The 25,279-nt window shown below is 56.0% G+C and overlaps 10 protein-coding genes across 10 annotated transcripts; 3 read left to right on the top strand and 7 right to left on the bottom strand.

Annotated features, from left to right (window-relative positions):
- Positions 1 to 69: 69 nt before the first annotated feature.
- BGZ61DRAFT_472143 (major facilitator superfamily domain-containing protein) lies at positions 70 to 1,791 on the bottom strand (the record flags this gene model as incomplete). Its single annotated transcript, XM_046248297.1, has 3 exons — positions 70 to 1,226; positions 1,289 to 1,654; positions 1,722 to 1,791. 3 exons carry the CDS (start codon positions 1,789 to 1,791, stop codon positions 70 to 72), a joined length of 1,593 nt encoding a protein of 530 aa, XP_046110533.1.
- Positions 1,792 to 3,590: 1,799 nt separating this feature from the next.
- Positions 3,591 to 3,836, bottom strand: BGZ61DRAFT_440839 (uncharacterized protein). Its single transcript, XM_046244528.1, has one exon. It carries the CDS (start codon positions 3,804 to 3,806, stop codon positions 3,606 to 3,608), a length of 201 nt encoding a protein of 66 aa, XP_046110532.1. The 5' UTR covers positions 3,807 to 3,836; the 3' UTR covers positions 3,591 to 3,605.
- A 2,117-nt stretch (positions 3,837 to 5,953) lies between these two features.
- On the bottom strand, positions 5,954 to 6,682 carry BGZ61DRAFT_526783 (HIT-like domain-containing protein; the record flags this gene model as incomplete). The annotated part of the gene is made up of 2 exons (XM_046253013.1): positions 5,954 to 6,460; positions 6,620 to 6,682. 2 exons carry the CDS (start codon positions 6,680 to 6,682, stop codon positions 5,954 to 5,956), a joined length of 570 nt encoding a protein of 189 aa, XP_046110531.1.
- Positions 6,683 to 7,226: 544 nt separating this feature from the next.
- On the bottom strand, positions 7,227 to 9,144 carry BGZ61DRAFT_526782 (major facilitator superfamily domain-containing protein; the record flags this gene model as incomplete). Its single annotated transcript, XM_046253012.1, has 4 exons — positions 7,227 to 7,318; positions 7,373 to 8,751; positions 8,821 to 8,894; positions 8,950 to 9,144. 4 exons carry the CDS (start codon positions 9,142 to 9,144, stop codon positions 7,227 to 7,229), a joined length of 1,740 nt encoding a protein of 579 aa, XP_046110530.1.
- A 94-nt stretch (positions 9,145 to 9,238) lies between these two features.
- Positions 9,239 to 9,781, top strand: BGZ61DRAFT_472140 (uncharacterized protein; the record flags this gene model as incomplete). Its single annotated transcript, XM_046248296.1, has 1 exon — positions 9,239 to 9,781. One exon carries the CDS (start codon positions 9,239 to 9,241, stop codon positions 9,779 to 9,781), a length of 543 nt encoding a protein of 180 aa, XP_046110529.1.
- Positions 9,782 to 10,595: 814 nt separating this feature from the next.
- On the top strand, positions 10,596 to 13,301 carry BGZ61DRAFT_502531 (pre-mRNA splicing factor component-domain-containing protein). Its single transcript, XM_046251735.1, has 2 exons — positions 10,596 to 12,676; positions 12,737 to 13,301. Exons 1-2 carry the CDS (start codon positions 10,667 to 10,669, stop codon positions 13,067 to 13,069), a joined length of 2,343 nt encoding a protein of 780 aa, XP_046110528.1. The 5' UTR covers positions 10,596 to 10,666; the 3' UTR covers positions 13,070 to 13,301.
- Positions 13,276 to 17,823, bottom strand: BGZ61DRAFT_340908 (major facilitator superfamily domain-containing protein; the record flags this gene model as incomplete). The annotated part of the gene is made up of 7 exons (XM_046239355.1): positions 13,276 to 13,912; positions 13,975 to 14,161; positions 14,221 to 14,245; positions 14,313 to 14,595; positions 14,758 to 15,555; positions 16,128 to 17,447; positions 17,672 to 17,823. The coding sequence occupies 7 exons, from the start codon at positions 17,821 to 17,823 to the stop codon at positions 13,276 to 13,278; spliced, it is 3,402 nt and encodes a 1,133-aa protein (XP_046110527.1).
- A 1,406-nt stretch (positions 17,824 to 19,229) lies between these two features.
- BGZ61DRAFT_526778 (uncharacterized protein) lies at positions 19,230 to 19,970 on the top strand (the record flags this gene model as incomplete). Its single annotated transcript, XM_046253011.1, has 3 exons — positions 19,230 to 19,460; positions 19,519 to 19,598; positions 19,676 to 19,970. The coding sequence occupies 3 exons, from the start codon at positions 19,230 to 19,232 to the stop codon at positions 19,968 to 19,970; spliced, it is 606 nt and encodes a 201-aa protein (XP_046110526.1).
- A 181-nt stretch (positions 19,971 to 20,151) lies between these two features.
- BGZ61DRAFT_526777 (HIT-like domain-containing protein) lies at positions 20,152 to 21,221 on the bottom strand (the record flags this gene model as incomplete). Its single annotated transcript, XM_046253010.1, has 2 exons — positions 20,152 to 21,059; positions 21,152 to 21,221. 2 exons carry the CDS (start codon positions 21,219 to 21,221, stop codon positions 20,152 to 20,154), a joined length of 978 nt encoding a protein of 325 aa, XP_046110525.1.
- Positions 21,222 to 22,281: 1,060 nt separating this feature from the next.
- Positions 22,282 to 24,220, bottom strand: BGZ61DRAFT_340160 (uncharacterized protein; the record flags this gene model as incomplete). The annotated part of the gene is made up of 3 exons (XM_046239284.1): positions 22,282 to 23,806; positions 23,859 to 23,942; positions 23,991 to 24,220. The coding sequence occupies 3 exons, from the start codon at positions 24,218 to 24,220 to the stop codon at positions 22,282 to 22,284; spliced, it is 1,839 nt and encodes a 612-aa protein (XP_046110524.1).
- Between the last annotated feature and the right edge of the window lie 1,059 nt (positions 24,221 to 25,279).

Here is a 25,279-nt window from a genome sequence, read left to right as displayed (position 1 = left end):
TCTAGTCACCGGATCCCCCTGTGCAGGTTTCCCAAATCATACCCTTTGACCTACCTTGTCAAGACCACGTTAATCAGAGTCGTAGAACGGTACTTCAGCGATAGTGACAGTGACATCCTGTTTGCGGCGTACAATCCCGTGCTCTTCGGAGTGCTCGTCGTTCCACGCTCGCGGTACCCAAAAGCACTGGACGGCACCGACAACAGCGACGCCAGCACTGGCATACCATGACAATGCGGAACAATCAGCCCTGGTGCCAAGAGTGTACAGGAAGCCTGCAATGGGAGGCGAAATCATGCGGCATGCAGCGGCCGCGCTGGCAGCCAGGCCATTGACCTTGCCCAGGGCGCTTGGACAGGGAGTTGCTTCCTTGATGAGAATCATGAGGAGAGGGTAGAGGACGATGGTGAGAAGGTTGCGAACGGCGAGACAGAGGTAAATGGCAGGATAGAGGAGAGACTGGGGTACGAGAAGGAGCATAGGCATGATGATGTAGGCGACAGGATGCATCACTGCAACGACGAGGAAGAGCCGATATGTGCCGAGCTTGTTTGCTGCCCATGGAAAGATGAAACCCTGCACGATCAAAGCGATGCCACCGTCGACCGCCATGATCGCCCCCACGTTGCGGAGAGACAGGCCTAGTCCGCCGGGAGAGTAGAACGGGAACACCGTATGTGCCTTGGCCGTTTGGAAAGCCGAAACACGATCGTCTTCGAAGAAAATGGGCAACAGATGATCATAGGTCATGGAGTGGTATGTGAAGATGCACAGGGATACAATGAGTCCGACAAGCCCCTTGTTCCAGATCTTGACGAGCGGGGGAGGTGTGTCTTTTTCTGTCAGAGACATATCCCAGTCCTCTCCCACACCTTCGGTAGCCCCGTACGTCTCGACTTGGGAGTCGGTTGTTGAAGTGCATTTTCGTGGGTCCGAGGATGGGATCAACGGAGTTTCTTCCGAGGCACAGCATTCAGTCGGTTGAGCCGTCAGTGGTCGTAGATCTGGGTGGGTTTCCTCAAGGAGAATGAATCCCAAAACAATGCTCAGGAGCAACATGGCAGCGCAGAGAAGATTGGGGAGCAGGTAGGGGAAACGCTCGAACAAGCTGCCGACAGGGAACGTCCGAGGCCAAGACTCATGCGGGTTAGCAAACATACCACCAATCGAAGGGCCGATAATTGTGCCAACGCTCCAAACAAAAGGCATTATGGAGAATGCTCGTGCTGTATCATGTCAGCTGGTCCATGGGAAGAAGGCGAGATCCGTATTGCCGGAGCAAACTTACGTTCGTGCTCTGGCCGGGTGACCATTTCGCCAACCATGGTCTGAATAACACCAATATTTCCGTTGAGCATACCACCCAGCGCCCTGCCGAACAAGGCAACCCAGAAGTTGGGAGCGATTCCCACCATGATCATGCTGAGCATGGTACCGACGCATCCCAGGATCAAAACTGGCTTGCGACCGATCCGATCAGACAAACCACCCCAGTACATGCCCATGGTAGCCTCGGCAAGCGAGAAAGCTGAGATGAGGAGGCCGGAGTAGAAGGAGGCATTGTTTTCGTCTCCAACGTGGAAATCCTTAACCAATGCCCACGCATATGGAAAGATTGACGTTAGGGCAACGGGCTCCGCCAATCGAACAATAGCTTTGAAAGCATGAAGTTAGCCAATTTCGCCAAGTCGCTGCTGAAGGGATTTGAGAAAAAGAATTACCGAGGAGGAAGAGCTGCATTGCCGGAAAACTATCCGGGTCCCGGGCGCGTGACCGGTTAAGAAGAGCCATTGTGTCTTCGCCTGATAAAGGCTAACCGCGACAAATGCAATTCTTTGAGAGGTCAAGAAATTGGGACAGTAGGATAAGACGGTGGATAAAAGTGTTGCCGTCTTATGAAGGAGGGTTATGGCTGTGCGGTGATGGGATTACGGGCCGAGGATGGCGTTCAAAGGTACTGGTGTTGGTCTTTCGAGGCAATAAATACAGTGGCGGTAAGCGTCGAGAATGCCCCAGGGAAGGCAAACAGATATAGGGTGACTGAAGCCAGAGAGGAAAGATGGTGGGAAGCTTTGGAGAGGAGAGAGACGGAGGGTGGGAGGCCATATTTGAACCGTGGCAGTTGGGGCCGTGTAAGTGCAGCTGTGGTTCTGGAGTGGAGTCTTCGGGCTCTGCCAGGCCGGGACACCCTGATAAGAGCATTGAGGTAAGAAGTATGCACCGTTTGCAGAATGAGCGGCGGCGATAGCACGGTGGTATTCTATCTATGTACATAATATGGCCTGTGGAGAACCAACTTAACATGCTGGGACCTGGACTTGGCGTAGCCAGACACGCGACACAACTTAGCCGAGATGTGGCTAGACGAAAGCTGGGAGTGCTGTTAGAGGGGAGAGAGGAGAGAGAGGAGAGAGAGGGGATCGGATGAGCCGGGCGGACGCATTCACTGGATTCATTGATAACCCGAATTCCTCCCAGGCGGGAAGAGGGGGAGGAGGAGGTGTGGGAGGAGGGGTTGTCGCAACATTTTCCGAGGCGGCTCCAGAGATCACAAGGGAGCGAGACCGCTTAGGAGCATATCCCCCCTCCTCCACACCTTGACTCACCTTAAACTCGGCACGAAATGAAGAAGCCGAACTTTTGGGAGCTGGCTTGACCGCATGCTGCAAGTCGCCTCGTGATGGGATTTCCTTTTCTATATACCCTAGCGGCATCTTTCGGAGCATCGCTAGCACGGGTGGTCGGGGGTCGGTCGGACAGTCGAGCGAGGCCCTCGTCGGACTAGATCAACCAGGTTGTTCTTACTACAGTCCCGCAAAACTGCCCTTGACATTAGCCGCCTGTGAGACAGGCAATCCAAGCGGCTCCCGGGCCCCGGCTTTTCGAGAGATGGCTCGCCAGACCTGCATGGGCTTGGTCTGGATTCTGCATGCAGCTGCTCTGCTGAAAACGGTGAAATGTGATTGGTTGGCAACAGGTGATAATGCTCCTGTTCAAGTGGCCTGTGCGCAGCTGGTTGTCGATTCGAGGGGCTCTGCGCTAGAATATGCTTGTATCCAATATCAACACAGAGCGACGGGTCGTGATTGGCCAAGTGTGGCCGGCTAACGATCGCCACCCTGGATGAAAATTCGCCTGGATGCGCTAGCAATCGGAGCCGACAACGGGCTACTGCCTTATCCATCCTCATCTTCAGCATTCATCTCGTAACATCAACCTCGACAGAGTCCGCCTTACCCACCTTGGAAAGCTGACCGCGACCGAAGCTTGGTGGTGCCATATGGGTTCGCTGTCCCCCGGCCTCGTGCGGCGCCCAGCAGCGACTCATGGAATCTGTAGTCCAGGCCTGCTCAGATCGGCCCACGGCCATCCCATCGCTTCTACAAATGCAACAAGCACTGGGGATGAAATCACGTCACTGCTGCAGTCCCGTTGATTTGACCGGAAATCTGCTCCGCTGAGACATCAAATCGCCGTTACCAGCTTCCAATGATGAATGCGGCTCGGCAGAGTCAGAGGCATTCATTGGCTCTGTCTCAGATGCATGCGAGGCACGCCCTGTCTTGGAGTCGCGGATGGTTACCTAGCAGGGACGATTCCCTCCACTACCACTCACAAGTCGCAACACCTAATTTCTGCACTGCTCTCTTGCTAACGCTACTCCCCGAAGACCGGAACCCAATGACATGAACTAGACCTGGTTGGGTTGAAGCCGCCGTTGCAACGTTAGCTGGGGGCTTAGCTGTGGTTGTCTGTGCGCCCGCGCATATGCACTGTTTGCTGCCTCGCATTCTGGCCTGCTCCATCAACCTTCCGAATCCCTCCTTTGCTCCCCCTCCCTCCGTCCCTCCTCGTCCCACTGTGCTCTCCCCTCTTGCTCATCAAGGCGCAATTGAGATTTGGTTCCTTGATCGACTGCCGATCGCTTTGTACCGGAAGATTTGCACCGGCGGCATTACTGCCCCTCCTCTTTCAGATAAGTAGATTAGATGGAAACGTCGATGCTGGATCAAAGCAATTCCTATCGCCCGCTTATCTCGCAGTTCGCCTCGGCTTGGGTGTGGCCCACCTGGCCCTCGACCTCCATGCTGCACTCGGGGTTTCATGGAACTTCGTCAAGGCCCGAGAGCTCGGCGCCAAGCAAGGCTTGTTTTCTCTGCTCCTCTAGTCCTAGCTCTGAGTTGACACCGCCGGCACGCAAATCTCCGGCGACATCACCGGGCACCTGTGAGCATGTCGTCCTCCTTTGAGTCTGGTTGTCCTCGTGCCTCCAGGATGACCATCTCTGGCCCGCTATCCGTTCATCTGGCCCCTGTCGTCATGCATCTACCGAAGTCCGCTAGCGGGGCTTGCACTAGTTCCCGCATTGGAGTTGACGGGGATCAGCTACAGGTTGTGGGGTTATTCAACGACACACCATCAGCGCGGCTGGGCATCAAGTCGGACCGTCGCATTTCGTTCTGCTCTTCTCGTGGGGAGTCGGTTTCAGCCGATTTCAGCCGATTCCGAAACTTGGCTCGCGAAAGATGGTAAACAAGTCAAGATGCGATATAAACACCTGAATTCCCGATACTATTCGGGGTTGCTGTCCACATTTGCTTTCCAGCATCACATTTATAGCAGGCGACCAATGCTGCTCCGCTGAGCGGCACTTGACTCGCGTTCGGAACGGCAATTCCATTTATGGTCTGGACACCAACTCCGCTCACCGCAACAGCCCCGGCATCCCCCTTACCTACATACGTCCAACGATGGCGCATACGCTACCATGCTCGCCAAATTAACCCACGGCATGCTTTGCCTTGAACACCGCGATAAATCACTCGTGATTCGCGGGGTAACATCCGTCTGTCATTGCCAATCTCAGTGCTTCGGAACCCAAATATTTTTGAAGGCTTAGGCGGGGCTCCAGCCAGTCCGCGCCGTTTATCTGCTTCCTTAATTTTCGACGTCACCACTTTCAAAAACTGCTAGCTTCGCATTATAGTTGGCAGTAGCGGACAGCCCGGGTGCGGGATGTCGAGATACACAGATTACGACTTTGTGGTGTCTATATGCGAGCCAGTGAGAACCCACGCCAGCTGCCTTCTGATGGAACGCTGACTGCTATGTCATCAATAATTTCACAGGTTCCTAGCGATGCTAGACAAGTTCTGGGCCCTGAAAAGCTCACCGTGCTCTCTAGTATATTGACTGCTACCATTTCTCTAATATCTTACCGCTTTTATCTATTGGACTTGCTATTTCTTGTGTGACCAGCAGACAGCATAGCTTTATCACGGTGTCCGTTCGACTCGATTGGATGTCTTCGGTATTTTGGAACCGGGCATGGCCTGACCATCCCGGATTAATATCTTCGCGAAAGGTTAAATTTGGAAGATCAAGAACTCAACGGAAACATTGCCATGTTGCCTGACTGATCGATCGATGGCAGGTAGGGCTAAGGGGGTGGATGCATTGATATGCAATAAATGTTACTTGGTTGTGGAACAATTGTAACCCAACGTGTGCCCAGTTTGCATATGCGTTGGCGAAGTCAACCCACAATCAGTAGATCCGATTGCTGGGCCCTTTTACATAAGTCACCCGAGGCGCATCTTCATGCCCGGAAACACCGGGGGTGACGTTCTAGTTCCTCACTCTGTTCCTTGCTGGCGTGTCGTCGGGGCTTAACTTTGACATGTGTTTCCGGCTCTTATCAAGTCAACACCTCTGATTGCCCATTGTTGATTTGGCGCCGTAGATGACGTGCGATCAATGGACCATGATGCAAGTTATACACTGAGCTGAAACATGTTTGCCTTGAGAGCATCGAGTCAACTGTAACGATGGCCCTTTTCTACTGGGCCTAGTCAAATGGTGCTGTTGGTACCTAGGCACTGAAATCCTTAAGCTCATCACGCAATATTTGAGGTGCAACGTCCCGTCGGCACACCCCGTCTATACCAGACCCTCACTCAACCCCCATCTCTCTCAGAAGTGCTTTGTACTTCTCCGTCTCCTCCATCATCTCCTTCTCAGTTCTCGGGCGTCGATCCTCGTCATCCACCCTCGGCATGCTTCCTCCCGGCACAGGCCGCCGCCGCACCTCCTGATCCCATAGCGCGCCGCCCACGTTGCCGTCCTCGCCCGCCATCTTGACGTAAACGACATCGGGCGTCCCCAGGTCGCCGGCCTGCCGCGGGATGACGTGCACGTGCACATGGGGCACCGTCTGGCCCGCCGCCGCGCCGTCCTGCACGGCCACGGAGAAGCTGCCGGCGTCCGGGTCCGGGGTGGGGAAGTACGCCCGGGCTAGAAGCCGCTGCATGAGTTGCACAGTCGTGAAGAGGTCCGCCATCTCCTCCGCGCTCATGTCGGTGAGGCGGCGGTGCGGCGCGTGTGGGCAGACGAGGATGTGGCCGGGAATGAGGGGTTTGAGGTTGACGAGGGCAAATGAGTGGGGGGTTGAGAAGAAGACCTGTGGTTTTGTAAGCGATGTAGCTACAAAGGAGGTGATGATGAATTCAAGATGCAGATGAGTGATGACAAAAGGACACGTCGTGGGACAGTCTCCATGCCGCTTCACTCCTCTTGAATGGACTTTATTGGATCCACCAACGCAGACCCAGCTACTCACCTGTTTCGTCACCTCGAATGGCCCAAACTTGATGATCCTATCGCCCGCGCCGGTGGAAGTCATGATGGCTCTCACGCTGCGACCCGCTGCGAAAGATGTTGTCGCTGTCCACGCCCTCGACATGAACATGCTCCAATGGCGACACCGGCGACTCCTCAAACCTTCGAGTCTCTTGTGGCGGATTCGTAGGTTCAATTGGACGAGAGTTCGTGAGGTGTTGATGCAGCTTGAACGGATATGAGGGAGCGCTGTGGTTCTGGGTGACGCTGATGTCATTTGCGTGTCGCGCCCACCCGAATCAAACTACGGCCCCACCCGAACGAGATGGTGGCTTCTGTCACAACGGCATGATCTGATTGCGTATGTGGCATGGTTGGCGCATTTGCTCTGGGACTGATTGGGTTTACTGATGACGTCTAGTGTGTATATGATTTATAATAATAAAATGTTCCGTGTGGCTGAGAGGCTTACATAGAAAATGAGTACCAGCCCTCCCAAATGTTCATCTAATCACACGCCTAACGCTTGCCTCTGTCCGCCGTGAACTCCGATAGTTATTCCCACAACACAGGCCCTCTTCAATAGATATGTCTAAAACCGCAATTATTTACAAAAAGCGGATCTGGTCTTCATCGTCGACGAGATCCGGTCCGGGATTCAGTGGCTCTCGCTCCTCCTCGGGCTCCTCTTCCCAATGAACTATAAAGTTGGTTAGCATGTCCACAAATAGCTGTACAGAGACGAGCAACTTACCATGAGGCTTCAGGATGAGGCTCGACGTCAAGGCGACGCAAAATATGAATGTCAACAGCACAAAGATGGCCTGGGGGAAGAACCCGACCGTTGCAGCATACAGTCCGTTGAACAAGACGGGGCCAAGCACCCTGGCCAAGGCCTGAAGCATGCCAACGGCGCCAAGAAGTTGGCCAACCCGTTGGGCTGGCACATGCTTGGTTACCATGGCCTGGCAGGTAGCACCGCCGAGCCCGCCGAAGGCCGTCACCATACCGCATGCAAAAAAGACACGGTCCGACTTAGCCATTGCGTATCCAATAGATCCCAAGACGTCGGATACCAGAGCAACTCGGAGAATCCATACATCGAGGTTGTCCGCTCCTGTATGCTTTTCTGATACCATCTCACCGGCCTCCCTCCGGCGTGCGGCCGGACGTGTGCGTCCAAAGTAGTTGATGATGGGGAAAATGACCAAAAGTACCACCACCCGGACAAACGACAACGCAGACACGAACTGTGAGGCCTCGAAATTGCCCCAGTCAAAAATGTATCCGCTGTACAGGACGATGACGGCACCCGCAGCAATGGAGGATCCCAAGATGATGGTGTCGTTGATAGCTAGCGCCACCAAGTTGCGACGGAGAGCGGGAGACGTACCTGGGCCCTTTGGCCAGAGGATCTTCAGGGGCTCGAATGGGTTGATGGTCCGGATGGTAGTCAGCCAAGAAGTGCTCGCCACTTGGACTCGCATCTCCTGCTCCTTTTCCCACTTCTCTCGGGCTGCCAGCTGCCTCTGCTTGGAGAGCGATTCGGGAATAACAAAGCCGACGACCAACATGAAAAAAACATGAAATACTATCACGGCGTAGAAGATGGAAACGAGGTTGCCCGTCCACTTGGCGAAGTACCCGGCCAGGATAGGACCAAATGCCAGTCCGGAGAATAAGCATGCGTGCATGTAGCCCATATACACTGCTCGCTTCGAGGGCGGCGTACAGTCGCTAGTGTACGATTGACTCATAATGCTTCCAGCTGTGAATGAACCAGTCATGCCGTCGAAAACGCTGCCGAGGAGCAGCCAGCGATAGTTGATGGAATTCGGAAATTGGACAGCCAAGACCGTGATGATCTCGGCGAGCACTCCACCAACCGATGACAGCGCCATGAGGCGGGTTCGGCCGTACCTGTCAGACAGGCGACCGATGCGCGGCGCCACAATAGCACTCAAGATGCCGGTGACAAGGTTCATGACGAGCATAAAGGTCGCCACGTTCCTCTGGACCTCGGGGATCTTGCATTGAGGGTTGTCGCTTCCCAGCAACACGGGGTTGAAGTCGATATCCGGATTCTGGAGTTTCTTGTCGGCAAAGTATTGTTTACACACGAGATCGAGGATACTATTTTCAGCCTGGGTCAGCAACGCAAATGATGGTGCTCCGGGAGGAGCGCTGATTGGGAGTCCTTACAGATTTAGTCTCGGCACCATCACGCCTCCAAAAGCAAGTGTGAAGATGGCAAAGGGGCCGAGCAGCCAGTAGACCTATATGCGGTCAGAACTGAGATGCGAATAGTGTTTCCACAACGGGTCATCGCACAGAAGGTCGGCGCCACCACGGCATGCCCTCGAAGTCTTTATAACCATCCCAAACGCCATCGGAGGCATCCTCAGCTTGAGCGCCCCGGGCGCCATTGCTCAACAGGCCAGTCGTCTCGGAATCGTCCATAGTGGGGTTCGCTGTCGCAATCGCCGTCGATGTCGCAATACCGTTAGATCGTCTCGCTCTCGCCATGGTGAAGCGAATGCGCGCGCAACGTGTTCACGCGCGCAGGTGAGATGGGAGGAACAGTCTTTCGGATCAGTCGAGGGGTTGAGGCGTGCAGGTGATGCAATCGCAAAGCGGTTCGGCCGTCGGTGGGCGATATCGGCTCGGTTGGAAGCTATCGCATGGCACTCGGAACAGTTGGGACGGCTTGGATAGCTTGGAAGAGTTGCGACCGGGTTCGAGAGAGCATCAACGATGGGGGAACTGCGCAGCCATATCGCAGACACGGGGGATGTCAGCTCGGGCAGGAAGATACGAAACACGGCACGGGCGAGAAGGGAGGATCTGGATTAATAATGGATCCAAGCGAGCGGAAGCCGACCCCCAAGATACGTCGGAGTTCTGCCATGGTGGTGGAGTCGAGCTACCCAGACTGAGCCAAGCCAACTGGCACGGCGGAGTTCACGAGTCGGACTCCGGGGCGGGTGGGGGGCCCGATCCGAAGGCCAACAAGATAGTCAACACTTCAACACTTGCTGTGTTGGCTGTATCAGCGCTGCCCACGATGATGAAAGCGCCCAAGATACAGGGATCCGTCAATATGGGTCAGCCAGTGACTGCTCTCTTTCGCGCCCGGGATCCAAGCATCCCGCACCCCGAATAAGCAGTTGCGCCAGGGCCCCAGCCAACCGGGCTGTGAGGCCATTGCCAGCGAATAAATAGATGACGCGCTCAACTGCTCCGCCCGCACCAAGTCGGCGATTATCATGCTGCTATGCCGCTACTGCACCGCAAAAGGAATCACTGATAAGGCCAGTTAGCATGACGAGATAATCCGAGAGCATCAAGGTTGTTGGGTGCTTCCGGCTACTGCGAGCAGTCGGTGTTCGGAAGTTGGTCAGGCCGTAGCCGTCATTTCGGCGTGCAACTGCCGAGCCATGACGCCGATGCTGCTAATTGCCCGCCATCAGTCGTTTGAGATTCGTCATGATGTTGCATTTCCCCATGTTTGCGATAGCCAAATGATGAAGTTTCAACAACCCAATGTTATCGGACTCGGATATTGACTTTGGCTCACCACTTGGGTAATGTGATGTGAGCATGATGAGAGGTGCTCAGACAAGCCACGGTGCGCATGCTGACGGCAACACAGGGGAGTAAGGCGCCAAAATATGACAAGATGATCTGAAACGAGAAAAGAAGCTCCCGAATCTTATGCCCTTTCTTCAGCTTGTAACTTGATCAGGGTGGAATAGCCGTCGATGATTGCCACTCCCCATGCTGGTGTACTGCACGCAACAGAGTTAGCTATGAGTTGAGAGCCCGAGATTAGAGGTGGATCTCAATATTTGGCAAGGCACAGTGGTCGCGCGCCATCTCACCACTCAACCAATAAAACGCCGCAAAATCATGACTCAGCATATTCGTCTCAAGCTCTTCGTGACGCCTGCAGGCCCTTGCATATTTTCAGAAAGGCGTGTCGTGAAGCCTGGGACTGGCACGATCGCATCCAACGCCCCGACAGCGCGACTGCGAAACAACCGTCACGATGCCCGTCGTCAAGGGAGGAGTCTGGACCAACATCGAGGATGAAATCCTCAAGGCCTCCGTCTCCAAGTATGGCCTCAACCAATGGGCGCGCGTTTCGTCGCTGCTGGCTCGCAAGACCCCCAAGCAGTGCAAGGCGCGATGGAACGAATGGCTCGACCCCAGCATCAAGAAGATCGAATGGAGCAAGGACGAGGATGAGAAGCTTCTGCACCTTGCCAAGATTATGCCCACGCAGTGGCGCACCATCGCTCCTATTGTCGGCCGAACCGCGAACCAGTGCCTCGAGCGATACCAGAAGCTCCTCGACGAGGCTGAGGCGCGAGAATCCTCTGGTCTTGGCCTCACCGGCCCTGAGGGCGGAGAGACCCAGGCGCCGAGCGCCGACGATGTGAGGAGGTTACGCCCCGGCGAACTCGATCCGGATCCCGAGACCAAGCCCGCGCGACCTGACACGATCGATCTCGATGAGGACGAAAAGGAGATGTTGAGCGAGGCTCGTGCCCGTTTGGCGAATACACAGGGAAAAAAGGCGAAGCGAAAGGCTCGAGAGCGCCAGCAGGAGGAGTCGCGCCGTCTGGCTGCTCTGCAGAAGCGGAGAGAGCTCAAGACTGCTGGCATCAACGTCAAGATCAGGTCAAGGAAGGATGGCGAGATGGACTACAATGCAGACATTCCCTTCGAGAGGAAGGCATTGACTGGCTTCTACGACACCTCCGAAGAGTTGGTGCTGAACGAGCGTCAGCGCGCGGCCTTCGATCCCCGCAAGCAGCAGCTCACTGCCAACAAGCGCAAGGGCGATGAGGACGAGGAGAACAACCGAAAGCGAAGAAAGAACGAAAAGGACGGCGCGTCGGAATCACACAAGGCAGCGCTGAAGGCTGGTCAATTGCAGAAGATCCGAGAGGCTGAACAGAGCAGCAAACGACGCGGCTTAGTTCTGCCGGCGCCACAGGTCAGCGAGGGAGAGCTGGAGGACATTGTCAAGATGGGTAAGATGGGCGAGGCCGCCAACATTCGAGCTCGAGAAAGCGAGAACGATGCCACCCGGGGACTCGTCAGTACCTACTCGACCCTCAACTCGAGTGCTCCTATCCGAACACCGAAAGCCCCCGAACAAGACGACCACATCGCCAACGAGATTCGAAACATTCGAGCCCTCAACGATACTCAGTCGGCCTTGCTGGGAGGTGAAAATACTCCTCTTCACCAGGGAAGTGCCTCGACAGGCTTCGATGGCATTGCTCCCCGGAAGCAGACCATGGCAACACCCAACCCCATGGCCACCCCCTTTCGAGGAGCCAACGGCGTTGGTGCAACGCCCCGTCAGCCCGGACAGACCCCGATGCGAACTCCCCGAGATACCTTTGCACTGAACCAGGATGACGGTATGTCAATGGTTTCGGCTACCCCCCGAGATTTGAGAATGCGAGATCTTGCGGTGCGGAATCAGCTGCGGTCTGGTCTTTCGTCGCTCCCCAAGCCCAAAGATACGGAATGGGAGTTTGATATTCCCGATGAGCAAAAGGAGGCGATGCAACTCGAGGATGTGGTTGAGGAGGATGCCGAGGAGCGTGATCACCGGGATCGCGAGATACGAGAGGCTCAAGAGGCCCTAGAATTCCGACGGCGAACTCAAGTGATGCAGCGCAATCTGCCGCGACCAGTTGTTGTGGACCTGGCCGATTTATTAAAAAAGGCGAGCAAGTTGACCTCCGCCGCCGAAGCCCTTATTGCCAAAGAGTCGGCGGCACTCATGGCCAACGACGCCATGAAGTACCCTCTCCCCGGTGCGCAAGTCAAGGGTGCGCCCAAGGTTCTACCCCAGCTCGACGACGATGCCCTTGCGGAAGCTCGCCTTTTGATCCTGTCGGAAACGAAGCCTCTGCCCAGGCTAGAGGATATCCAATCTGCCTTTGAGGCTCGTGCGAGCAGCTCATTGCTCCTCGGCCTCGGCTGCTATAATGACGACGAGGAAGAGGAGGGTGTGGCCATGAAGGCTGCTTTCGATGTAAGTCTATTTTGAAACACGCTCAAAGTCCCGACCGCCAAAATACTAACCATCGAGTAGTCTGTTCAGGATTCCATCATGGCCTCTGCCGAACAAGGAGCCAAGCTAGAGAAGAAGTTGTCTCTGCACCTCGGCGGCTACCAGAAGCGACAGAAGATGCTCAAGGACAAGATCGGCGGCGCCTCTGAGGCCCTCGAGAAGGCTCGTGTGGCGCTGAGCGGATTCAAGACGCTGGCCATTTCGGAAGACGTTGCCATTGGACGACGCCTGGCCGCTTTGCGAGAGGAGGTAGGCTTCGTCAACCGACGCGAGAGAGAGGCGCAGGAGGAATACAGGAAGGCCAAGGAGGAGCTGGACGCTCTGATGGCAGGAGGCGTGAATGGGTTTCATTAGAGGGACAAAATGGATGTACGATTAATTTGGGGCCAACAAAGCGTGTGTGTGTGTGGGGGGGGGGGTTACTTGATATCAATTGATCCTAACTATCCAGACTACCGAGGCTAACTTATGCTGTTCTGTTTTCTGTTCCCCAAGCATTACTCATCTATTCATACTCTTCATTATAGCAGTTTGCGGTATCTGGGAAGGAAATGGCTGATCTATCTCTTGCGAACACCGAGACGAGGCAGCTTTATCGGCAAGGTCAAAAACACCGAGACGATGGCAAACACGACACAAGTGAGAAACGTCAAACGAAGCGCGGACTCATAGCTCAGGACAACCTGCTCTTGGTAATGGGGCTCCAAGTTGAGGACCTCTTCGACGGAGCCGCGCACGAGACGGATGACCTCGTCGCGCTGGTCGCCCTGGACGAACTTGTTCAGGTAGTGCAGCAGGGCATTCTGCAGGACAAGACTACTGCTGGCGATGCCGAGGACCTGGCCCAGACTCCGCCACAGCATGAGGGTGCTGGTGACGACGGCCTGCTCGCTCTGCGGGGACGCGGCGAGGATGGCCAAGAAGGTGCCCGGGAACTGGAAGCCCTGGCCGATGGAGGAGGGGAGCAGGATGAACAGGTAGGCTTGCTTCGGGAGGTCACGGCGGAGACAGGAGAGGGTGATGGTGCCGAGGAAGAGGAAGATGGAGCCGGTCAGGACGGGCCACTTGAGGCGGCGCGTGTAAGTCACTGCAAAACCGACGAGCGTGCCCGTCATGGAGCCGGCGACGGTGGGGATAACGAGCCGGAGGCCGGACGAGGTGGCCGAGGTGAGGAGGACGGCCTGGAAGTACAACGGGCTGCTGGTGGTTAGCCACGGCGGAACGGCGAAGAAACTCGGCGCATCGACAGGTCTGCTCACATGTTGAAAAGAATCGAATTGGCCAGCACCGACGCGATGAAGTTGCTGAAGATGAGGTTGGCGCGGGGACTGTGGCGGATCAGATGCAGCGGCATGATGGGCTTGTGCACCCACGACTCAACCCAGATGAAGAGCGGGAACACGACGGCGAAGATGACGAGCGAGGCCATGACGAACGGATGCGACCCTGGAACGTGTTAGTTGCTGAAGACCAAAAGATCACGGCTCGTGGCTGTGGTGACTTACACGGCAAGACGTTGCCTCCGAAGTTCTACACGACATGGTTAGCACGGACGGGCGACTTATACAATCCACGCTCTCTTCGCAACCACACTCACCAAACCCAGAATGCCAAACGTGATGGCCGTCGTCAGCAGCAACGAGCCCTTTGCGTCAAACTCCCTGAGCGCCTGCCACACGCTCTTGCGCTCGCCCTGGATGCCCAGGTCGTCCGGGATGGCGACGGTGGAAACGGCCATGCACAGCAGCAGCGGCGGCACCTGGACGCCAAACTCCCAGCGCCAGCCAAAGTAGTCGGCCATGGCGCCTCCCGTGGCGGCACCGAGCGCCGAGGCGACGCCGTAGTTGGCGTTCATGATGGATTGGTATGTGCCGCGGTCCCTAGATAGGTAGCCGCCCGTGTTAGCCAAGCCAGTTGTTCGCGGCGTGTCTCATCTACGGGTGCTGTTGTCTCACCCCAGAAGAGTGGGTGGCGTGCAGTGGCTGCAGGCATGCGCAACAGAGGCAAGGGTGAGTTGGGGAGGGGGGGAGCAGGTGACTCACTCAATCGGGACGAGATCGCTGATGATGATGCTACCCAGAGTGATGACACCGCCGGCGCCGATACCGCACGCGGCCCGGGCGAGGATGAAGCTCTTGATGCTGCCGGCCAGCGCGCACCAGGTCGTGGCGAGCGCGAAGACGCCCAGCGAGCCGACGAAGAGCGGCTTGCGGCCGACGGCGTCGGACAGGCGGCCCAGCAGCGGCTGGAATGCCGACGACGTGAGCAGGAAGGCCGTCGACAGCCACGAGGCCGAGTTGGAGGCGTGGAAGTAGGACGTGATGACGGGGTGCGACGACGCCATGATGGTGCCGTCGAAGGCCGAGATGAAGTACAACGTGAGGATCTGCGAGAAGATGAACCAGAACCGCGTCACCGAGATGTCGTTGAGGTACGGCGTCACCACCACCGTCGCCGCTGACGCCTCTGAGCGCGCCTTGGACGGAGCCCGCGAGCGACGCAGCAGCGGAGATTCCTCATCGGGATCGCAGCCATCGTCAACGGCCTCTTCGTCGTCTCTTCGAGGGTTAGGGTTAGGCACGGACGGCCGCAGCATCGAGTTCTCAAACGACTCGGGCTGCAAAAAGCTGCCGCCTGTCGTCAGCGACTTTGAAAGAGCCTCGAACTCGGCAGCGTCGATTTCACCAGGGTCGTCGTCGTCGTTCCCGCGCGCCCTCCGGCGACTCGTCGGGACCGCTACCGGCACCGGACCGGAGGAGTTGCGAGGCTCGGCAAGCGAAGCGCCTGTACTCGCAGCGGAGTTGCCTGAGCGCCCGGGGCGTCCATTTGTCCAAGAGGAGCTCATTTCGACACAGCAACCCGGTGCTTACAAGTTTGTGAGGAGGCAGGTTCAAAAGAAAAACAAGGTGAGGCTGAGCTGGTTAATAATAGGCAAGGAACCGGTGGATCCCCAGGGGGGTTGTCGTGATCGCAGACTTTTCGGGGAGCTTGCACTTGCAGTAGTCTTGGCCACCCGCCCCGCAGTGAATCCTATCGGTGCAAAGGTCGGCCGTCTTATATGAGTCTTATGAGTCTTCACATGTTGTGCAGCGGCCAGGGAGGAGTCAACATAAGCGGTGTGGCCTCGCAAACAGTGTCCAGGGCGTATTAAACAGTGTAAGCGCTCAAGACATATGCCTGGCGGGGTACATCAGGACTGAACACTTGCTTCTATGAATGACTGGCAACCATCCCTCGAGTCCTGCGCTCTAGCAGTCCTAACCCGGCCACCACTGTCTCACAGCTTTCCCAACCACGTCGCCGTAAACCGCCTCCAAGCGCCGTATTTGCCGTAGCAAGTGCCGAAGCGGTCCGACCGCCCATGCGTCCAAGTTCCTCAACCTCGATCTATTTCACGCCGTTTTGGGTTGACAAGGCCGCAGCCGCCACGAGGATGCCCGCCCCCGTGATACCTCCGTCATGGCAGGGACTCAAATCCACCTCTAACAAACGCTCATTGCCAAATCGCTTCTCTAGCAATTGGTCCAAAAATTGCTGGCAATCCGATAAATAGTCCTGGAAGTGGACAATGCAACCGCCCGTGTAACCAACGCCCAACTTGCAGGCCCGATCCACGACAGGCGACCCCTCCGGAGGAACGTCCCCGGCCAGAGTAAGAAGAGCCAGCGTCGCCGCAGCCACGATACCAGCGGCGCGAACCTCGATGGCTTTGGCGATATGGTAGAGTGCGGCAGCAAGGCCCTCAGTCCAGTTAAAATTTGGCGACCCTGATGACTCCGGAAACTCTGTCTTCAAGCGAGATAGGAGATCTGGCGACTGAAGAGGCCTAAAGTGACTCAAGAATGTCGTCGTGAGACCGTGCCTCTGCAGAAGTTTCGCTGGCAACGTTTCTGCGGCAATTCCTAGGTTACTCGTCATGTAGTCGACCAGCATGATGCGTCCGAGCTCGCCCAGGTATCTCCCGGCAGTCATGTACTCCAGAGGTTGGAAGCCAGGCGACTCGTTTTGTGAGTCCAGCACCTTGTCCCACCGGCTCATTAAACCCAGTTCCCGTATCGGAGGAGCCGTTCCATTAATGCTCCATTCGGTATTTATCGTGATCTTGATGTCGTCGATATGTTCCCCAACACCAGCGGGGACCTGCTGCGGGCGTTTGCTAGGATGTAGCTGGCTCAGTCTCAAAGGTATCGTGGCATTGCAGCCAGTGCCGAGAATTAAGCCCATGGTGCCTCGCTTGGTTGTGGATTCGTCATACGTGAAGACGAACGACACCAGGGTCGACACCGAATCGTTTGCGATGGCCTCGACTCGAATAGGTGGAAGGTCGGGTGACTTGGCGCGGTTGTATCCATCCAATAGACGAGCGCCGAGGTTAAGATTGGAGGATATAGCGAAGCCTTTGCCCATTGTCATGAGTGTCGCCTCTGATAGCGAATGTTGTACCATCGGGAAACTGAAGGTCACACCGAGTGGGATTTCCTGGTCGGCCGGAAGACGCAACTCGGTGCATCCGTCCAAGATGACCTCAGCAATGCATTTTCCAATCCACAAGAAGAGGCTGTCAGAGTTCTCGTTCTTCAGGTGATCGTCAATAGGCCAGGACTTTTCCATACGCCGTCGCATGCGTTCGGTAGTCTCTGGGATGTAACCGTTGGCCTTGCCGCCAAGCTGAGAGGCTGCTGGGAGCTTGGGCCGGAGCTCAACGAACCCAACCCTGAGGTTTGTACCCCCACTGCGAAGTCATTAATACCAAAGACAACGTAAAGAGCCAGTATCGATGCAAAGCGATGATGCAGGTGCGCAAGTGACTTACATGTCTATGGCTAGGTGGCTGGAAATCTTCATCAGTCATTGGATACCAGAAACAGGGATGCGGCGCTCGATCCCGCGAGGTCCACCAGGGGAACGGAAACTCACCATCCTTGGCTACTATGATGCGCGGGCCGCAGAATGGACTCGGTGATGGGGGTAGGCAGGAATTGGTTCTGCGACTCGAGAGCGAGCTTTCCAAAAGTCCGCAGGAACGACTGAGACAGCAGGTGGACCTTGGCGAGGTCGATGTGGAGCGGCTCCAAGAAGTCCTGGATGGCAGATGTTGGGGAAGCCATATCGAGCGGAGTTTGTGTTGGGATGGTGTTTCTGCTGGAGGAAGAGTGATGTTGGCCGTCTCGAGATGCTAGAGCATTGTCACCGGCAGGGTTGAGGAAGGAGGAGGGCTCTTGTAGCAAGCAAGCGGAGTAGCAGGAGCAGGGGCAGGAGCGATGGACGATGAGCGATGTGCGATGAGAAATAGGCCAGCAGTTTGTTGGAACCAGAGACGTGGCGGAGTGGTCCGTTTTTGTATCAGGCAACGAGGCGGCCCGTCAGTGATAGTGGGTGCAGTGTATCCTGGATTCCTGTGCGAGTTCGAGAGTGAGAAGCGACAAACGAGCAAAGGGAGGAAAGAGGTTGAGTTGGTGACCAGCCAATGATCATGTAGCTACGGCCAGGGCCAATGGCAAGCTGCAACCCGGTCCCGGCGTCAATCAAGGAGGAAGCTGTCCTCAATTCAATGGCAGGTAACAGGTTGGGGGGAATCAACCTAGAATCTGGGGGATCCGATATCAGGAGCTAAGCTGGTCTCGGGGCACCGCGGCCGGTATAAGTATCCATTTCGAAGTCGCCCCAGGTCCAGTAATAATTAATGCTGCAACCGAGTGGAGGAGGAGGCGCAAGCTCACGCCTTTTCAGTCCGTTCGGTCGGTCAGTCGGGGACTTTTCTACGATGCGCAGCGTGCCAGCGAGTGCCCTGGGATCCATTGACGGTACACTGATGTACCGCTGCACTGATCAACTGCTGCGCTGGGATACAGCTCCGTCATGCACCGTTGCATTCCACGGATGCGCTACAACCGTTGGTCGCTACAGCCCCCTGGCCCCTTGAGAAGCCCCGACAACGACAGGCGGTTATGGGGGACTCGGTGCTGCACTCCACCACATAAACCTCTGAGGCATAGCGGTCGGGCCGTCCATCTGTGAGTCTCTATTCGCAGCCATTGCGGCCCAGGCCCGGTCCTTGCCGCCTCACGGGCCGAACAGTCCCTGGAACTTTGGGGCTTCGAGGCTGCTTGACCCAACTGGAGGAGACGTGCCATTCCCTCCACTGGCCGCCCCAGCCAGCCAGGTACCTAGCCACACAACTCCGCGGTTCCATTCATGATCCGTCATCAGCGAATCACCCATTCAGCCATTAAATCATCCAGCCAGTCATTTTACCCTTCTCCCCCCCTGGTACTACCGCCGCGACGCCATCGCAAGAGCCTCCATCTAATCTTCTCGCCGTCGGTTCCTAGCCGGCTGTCGCTGTGATCGTCATCGCTCCCGCTGCAGCATGACTCGGAACCCAACCGAAACACCATCCAGTAGTCCATCTCCACAACTGCCCTCTGCTGCGTCGGCCCATCCTCCAGCATCACCATCACTCCCTGCAACCGCCTCCGCTACTCACCCACTCGTCATCGCCATCCCCGTCGCCATGAACGAGAAGCGAGCCATATCCCCTCCGCGAGCTCTCCGTCGCAACCGACCCGTCGCAGCCGTCCTCTTCTGCCTTGTCGTCCTCTACACCTTCTGGCAGTTCCAGCCCGTCCCAACACCTTACTTGGACGAGGTCGCTGCCGTTCTCGGCGAGACTCTCGAAGAGATCATCACCATCGACCTCGTTCCCCTCGAAGCGCACATCATCAGCAAATGCCCTGACACCAGAGTACGCGCCAAGCCATCTATCCTCTCCATCCGCCCTCACTGACCTTGTGCGCCTGCAGGATGCTATGCGACAACTGATCCTGCCCGTCATGCAGCGTGTTCATGACCGGGTCAACTTCACACTCTCCTACATCGGCCGGTACGTACAATCTCAATGACACCGTCACTCTTCAATCGACTGCCCTTTAACAATGCTAACATCGCCTTGCTATCCAGCCCGACCGCCAACGACGGTGTCGAATGCATGCACGGCCCCGAGGAGTGCATGGGCAACATCATCGAACTTTGCGCCCGCGAGCTCTACCCCGACCCCAAGATCAGTCTCGGTTTCGTCATGTGCTTGACGCGCGATTACCAGGAAATCCCCGACCGCTCTCTCATTGAAGATTGCGCCCTTGAGCACGCCATCGACTTCCAGGCCCTGAACGAATGCGCGACCGCGGACGATGGTGCATATGGCCTGGGTCTCCTTCGCAACAGCATCCAGAGAACTACCGAGGTACGTTGCTGAGGCAGTATGGAAAGGGTATATTATGCGAGCGGTGAAGAATCATATGTGCTAACCGTACCAATTCAGGCCGGTGTTACCAAGAGTTGCACCATCCGTCTCAACAACGAAATCTACTGTATCCGCGATGACGAACAGTGGATCGACTGCCCCAACGGCCCTGGCGTCAACGACCTCATCATCGCTATTGAGAAGCTCCACCGCTCTTGAGCGGCTCGAAGACTTCTGTCCAAATTTCGCTTGCCTCTCCTAGCGTGTAGCTCATTGAGATACCGTCCATACCCGCCTCGTCGCCTCCGGCCATCGCCCCAAGCGTCTCGATGATGCTCTCTAATCCCACCGCCTTGCCTGTCGCCTGCGTCCCCCCGGCCTCGAGAGCAACATGTACGATATGGATGTGAAGGTGGTAGTACGTCGGCTGGTAATGCACGTACAGCTTGAGCTGGTCGGGCTCAATGGAAGGGTATGTCTCGACAGTGGCCCCGATGAGCTTGGCCTTCATGTGCTCCAGCCAGGGAATGTGCTTCTTTCGAAGGTCCCGCAGCGACCAGATGTCCCGTCGCTCTACGAGCGCCAGTAAGTGCAGGGCGTCGAGAGTCTTGCGGTCCCAGTTCAGGTCGGGCAGGAGGAGGAAGCCCTCATCGCCCGCTTCTCCCAACTTGGTCCTGTATATAACGTCTTCCACTTCCTTTCTGCCCTCGATAATGTTGAATACCCAGTTGAGCCGCCCCTGCTCCCGCTGGCTGAGCATGTACGGCCGGATCTTGTCCTTGTAAATCTGCGGTGTCTCCGTCACGAACCGCACTCCCTGCTTGCTATACTTCTTGATGTGCTTTTCCGTACACGGGTAGATGAGATTAATCTTGAGGTCGGCGACGAAGTCGTCGCCTGCCAGCGTGCCCTTCTCCACGCCGCTGCGCGCCATGTACCAGTGATAAATGTCATTCGCGCCCAGGTTCTGCAGCCGGGCCAGCGTGGCCGGCACGTCGACGAGGTAGTCGGGTTTGGCGGGGAACGGGGCGCGTTCGAGAATGAGCAACGCGGGCTGCTCGTCGATGTGTCCGTAGAGCGAGGTACGGCGGCCGGCCTGGTCTGCGAAGAATAAACGCCATCAGCACTTCGATCTCCCGCAATACACAGAGGAGGCTAGTGAAGGGAGACGGGATGAGGGTGAGGTACGTTACCTTGGTTGAGAATGCGGTCAAGCTTGAATTTGGGGACCAGGGCCTCCGCGTTCGCTTTGACGTCGGCCATTGCGCACTGACTGGGTGTTGGTTCAGAAACGGGTGTGCGGTGCGAAGATTCAGACACAAGGTAGAGGAACAATTCGAACTCGTGGCGTCCTGGAATGTTTCCAGAGACAAGATAGTGGCCAGGCTGGATTCCTTTGCCCCTCCGGCGACATGCAGCACCCCGCGGTGGGGCTGGCCATGCCCGCTTCAATCGCTTCAACCACGTTGATCGACAACACGGAGTGCTCCGTATCCACACAGCTAGTTTTAGTACACAAGAGTAATCAGCCTTATGAGGAATGGAGACAGCACATGGCAAGGGCACAGGTAATCCAAGGACAGCTCATTTGCATTTCAACTAAGTAACCGGCGGAGTGGTTTCCCAAGACGGTCGAGGGCTCTCTATTTGTATCAATGCCATCTAGAGCAACATCCGGAATAATATGATGCCTCACCTAGGCCATCGATATGCCTTCCAAACCACTCCCCTGCCCAAGACCGTCTAGATCTACACATAAACCTCCCCCTTTCAATACCGTTCCCTCTACTAAAATCACAAAATTAGTTGGTCGGCAACCCTCCTCGGCCTCCACGATATTGAAACTCCTTGCATCTCCGGGTATATAGAATAAACACGTGAAATGAATCGGGGAGGGTCCTTCCACTGGTCGTGATATTATCTAAATCGCGTCCCCTTCGCCGCATATGAACTGCTCGCGCAGTTGATGCAGCGCGGGCTGGCCCCGTGGAACTGGGAGATCACTTCGTTGTCATTGTTGGGACGCGATGTCTGTCGAATATTATGTCGGTCGTCGAAGATAAAAATAGAAGGGCGTTAAGCGTATCGTGCGGATGCAATTCTTGATGTCGTATCCTTGCAGAGGGAGTCAGAATACCCCTTGGGAACGCCAAGGATTGACGGGTGATCATCGCGATGCGTGTGACGCGAAATGTGTATGAGGCAGTGCTATGTATGCCAACCAGAAACGCCCAAGACCAAAACGCCATAGCCAATGCGCTAACAACGAATGCCTTCATGGGGCCGTATTCAAGAGTATAGACGTCGTGACTGTGAGTTAAGTTCATGAGAGAGTCGAGTGACCGTTGAAGCCGTTGGAGCCGGATTCGGTAGATCCGTCTCCCTCGATGGTCTTTCTCCAATGCTCAGGGAGGCAGACGCACACCAATGGGAAGGCCTTGATCTCGCCATCGCCAATGGGGGAGCTATCACGACGACCAGAGGTATTGGATACACCGCTGTCTCGTTGAGATGCTCGTCGTACCTCCCATTCTTCGGCCCGCTCATTCAGAATGATGCCGGTTGCCCATCCATCGTCCCAGATACCCACAACCTTCAGCATATCTCCACGCTCCAAGGTGAACTCGTCGGTAGCACGGGGTTGGTATGCCCACAGAACAGCAACCCGGTCGCCAGGGTGAATGTCCTCTGAGGAGTAGTAGTCCTTGAAGAAAGGAAGCTGCTCAGACTGCTGGCTAGTCATCCCTGGTGGAGATGAGAATCCTCCAGCGCTGGTGGGGGACTGCGGGACGGAGCTTCCTAGGACGGAACCACTAGAGAGGGAGCCGTTTCTCCTAGGATTCGGTGGTGGCGCTCGAAGGATACCGGCACGAGTGTCTGACATCGGGCTCTCACCAAACTCAGAAGATGAAGAGTTGTCGGGCCCTCTTCGTCGAGCAGGAATGTATCCAACTCCTCCAGCATTTGATGAATCATCCCGATGATGAGAAGGAGAGTTCCCAGAGTGGCCCTCCAAGGCTGACATGCGAGCGATACGTCCTCCTGGAAGCACCTCGTATCCTTTGGGTGCACTCGGGACTGCCGGGGCTGCTTGGGCCATTGCTGGGCCCTTCCTTGCTGGGGATGGCTGGTTGAAAATGCTGCCCTTGGGACTAACTGGTCTTCTCTGCCTCTTCTTCACACAGAAGAACAGAGCAACGGCAAGCAAGGCAATTCCAGCGAGAGCGCCAATCACAATGCCAGCAATCGCACCGCCTCCCAATCCATTGCCACTGCTGCTGTCGTCGTCCTTGTCGTTGTCGCTGTTGGTGTCGTTAGAAGAACCGGAGCCTCCGGAGCCCGACGTCGATGAGGCAGTTGGCGCTGTGAAAGTCATTGTTGCAGTGAGCGAGGGCAAGACGACGTTCTTGCAACGATCCTCTGCGCCTGCGCCGTAGCAACAGGTGTCAGTCGAGTTAATACCTCCTTGAGCGCAGTACGAGCAAAGTCCGATGGTGCTATTTCCATAGCCACAGTTGTTCGACTCATTCTCTATGCCCGAGATACAGGTAGAACTGTCGAGGGCACCCTCGGGAAGAGCACAAATGGTGAAGTCGGATCTGATCAAGCCAACCAGGTCGGCTCGTGGGTTGGAGCAGAGGCTATCGTCGGAGGTAACGTAAACTTCGCTCTGGGCGTATTCGGCGCAGGTGTCGGCGCATAGGGGACGAGACTGAGCGTTAGACAGGCCACAGACGCTTATCGAATTCTGAACAATGGCATTGCACAACACCGTTGTTGTGAATCGAGCGTACATGTCGCTTGAATTTGTCAGGTCAACACCTCCACATCCAAAGACATCCTCGTATCTGAACGTATGTAAGTAACCGGTCCAGTAGCATGGTTGCATTATTGACTCACTTCTTTTCAACGTAGGTTGTCTTGACGTAGGTAGCGAGCTGAGAGTCAAAGTTTTCTCTATCAGTAACGTAGAGCAGGAATGGACTGATCTTTTGTTAGCCTATGTTCCTCAGAAAGAACTACTGAACTCACAAATCAGTGGACGAGGAGTTGATCGAAATGGAGGCGGATTCAAAGGCAGGACAGGTGGTAGAGCCTTTAAGTGAAATGCAGGTCTCAGCTGCCACGAGTGCTGGTGAAGCGGAGAGGAGAGTCAAGATGGCATTCTTCGCGCTGAGCGTGGTGCGTTTCGTTGATCGGGACTGGTCCTTGGCTGATGGGCGGCGGCTGCGTGCCTTGAACTGGGGCGTGGGTAAAGACATGGCGATATCTCGGTCCGCAGACGGAAGCAGAACACAGCGGGTGTTGTTTACTGAGGAATCTCCACATTCATTGTCGTCGAGGGAGGATCTCTGGTCGGGGGCCTTCACCATTGGCTGTCGTCGGTCCGGAAGTCGTAGATGCGCGGGTTTCGAAGCAGCTGACGGTGAACGAGATGCCGGCAGGTGAGATCGTTGATTAATAGCCGCAACTGAAAGACGGTGCCGTTGAACGAAAGATCGGACCGGGTGATGCGGAGTTGAAGCAGACTATAGACGCAAAGGTCTTGATTCGAATGCGTCGGAAGAACGAACGATTGCAGTTGGCGTTAATTAAGTTTAGAATTAGATGAGCGAAGTGAGCGTCGTGAAGCGATATGTAAAGGAAGGTGGCACTGGACACCGGCCCTTGAGGAGGAGCTTGCTGGCTCGTTCCTGGCGATTGTCGTCGGGCTGGACGTGCAGTTGAGAGGAGCCAGCACACAACGCTGGCCAGGCACGGATGGGGGGAGGGAAAAAGAAAGAGTCGAGACGAAGCCCAGACAGGGTGAAGAGAGGTGAGAAGGGGCACCGAGCCCAGGAGTTCGGACCAGCTTGGGACCAGGATATTAGGGGGTGGTAGCGCCTAGTATGGACGGGGGTAGACGACGCAGCAAGGTAGCGCGCGACTGTGAGAGCGAGGCTTTGAAACTCGGTCGCGAACGAGGCGGCGAGAGGCGCGTAAAGACCAGGCGTCGAGTGTGCTAATGAGAGCAGCAGGGCCCAGCGAGGAGCCTGTGCGTGAAGCGTCGTAGGAGAGTTGCAGAGAGGTAAGAGAAGAGTCCAGGATTGTGCGAGGGCATGAAATGCAGAATGTGGGCGATGGTGGTGTTGGCGTCTGGTGTTTGGGCCTAATGCTCATGCACCACCACGACCGCACTGAGAAGGAAATGGCGATTGCCGGGGGGGTGCCTGCCCGCATTAGTCTCGGAAGAGGATGAGCAAGTCCCGTTTGCGACGACGAGACAACGGTGCTGCTCTGCGACAAGTATCTCGGCGCCGGTTTTACGCCCATTTGAGCCC

Source organism: Ilyonectria robusta, assembly GCF_021365365.1.
Source record: "Ilyonectria robusta strain PMI_751 chromosome Unknown BGZ61scaffold_2, whole genome shotgun sequence".
Lineage (NCBI taxonomy): Eukaryota > Fungi > Ascomycota > Sordariomycetes > Hypocreales > Nectriaceae > Ilyonectria > Ilyonectria robusta.
The sequence above is the reverse complement of the archived record's forward strand: the minus strand, read 5'-3'. Positions and strand labels throughout refer to the sequence as shown.

Excerpts from the sequence above, each read along its gene's own strand:
- BGZ61DRAFT_440839 (XM_046244528.1), bottom strand. The coding sequence starts at position 3,806 with ATGGAGCAGGCCAGAATGCGAGGCAGCAAACAGTGCATATGCGCGGGC.
- BGZ61DRAFT_502531 (XM_046251735.1), top strand. The coding sequence starts at position 10,667 with ATGCCCGTCGTCAAGGGAGGAGTCTGGACCAACATCGAGGATGAAATC. Across the intron at positions 12,677-12,736 it reads CCATGAAGGCTGCTTTCGAT|TCTGTTCAGGATTCCATCAT; the intron begins GTAAGTCTATTT and ends ACCATCGAGTAG.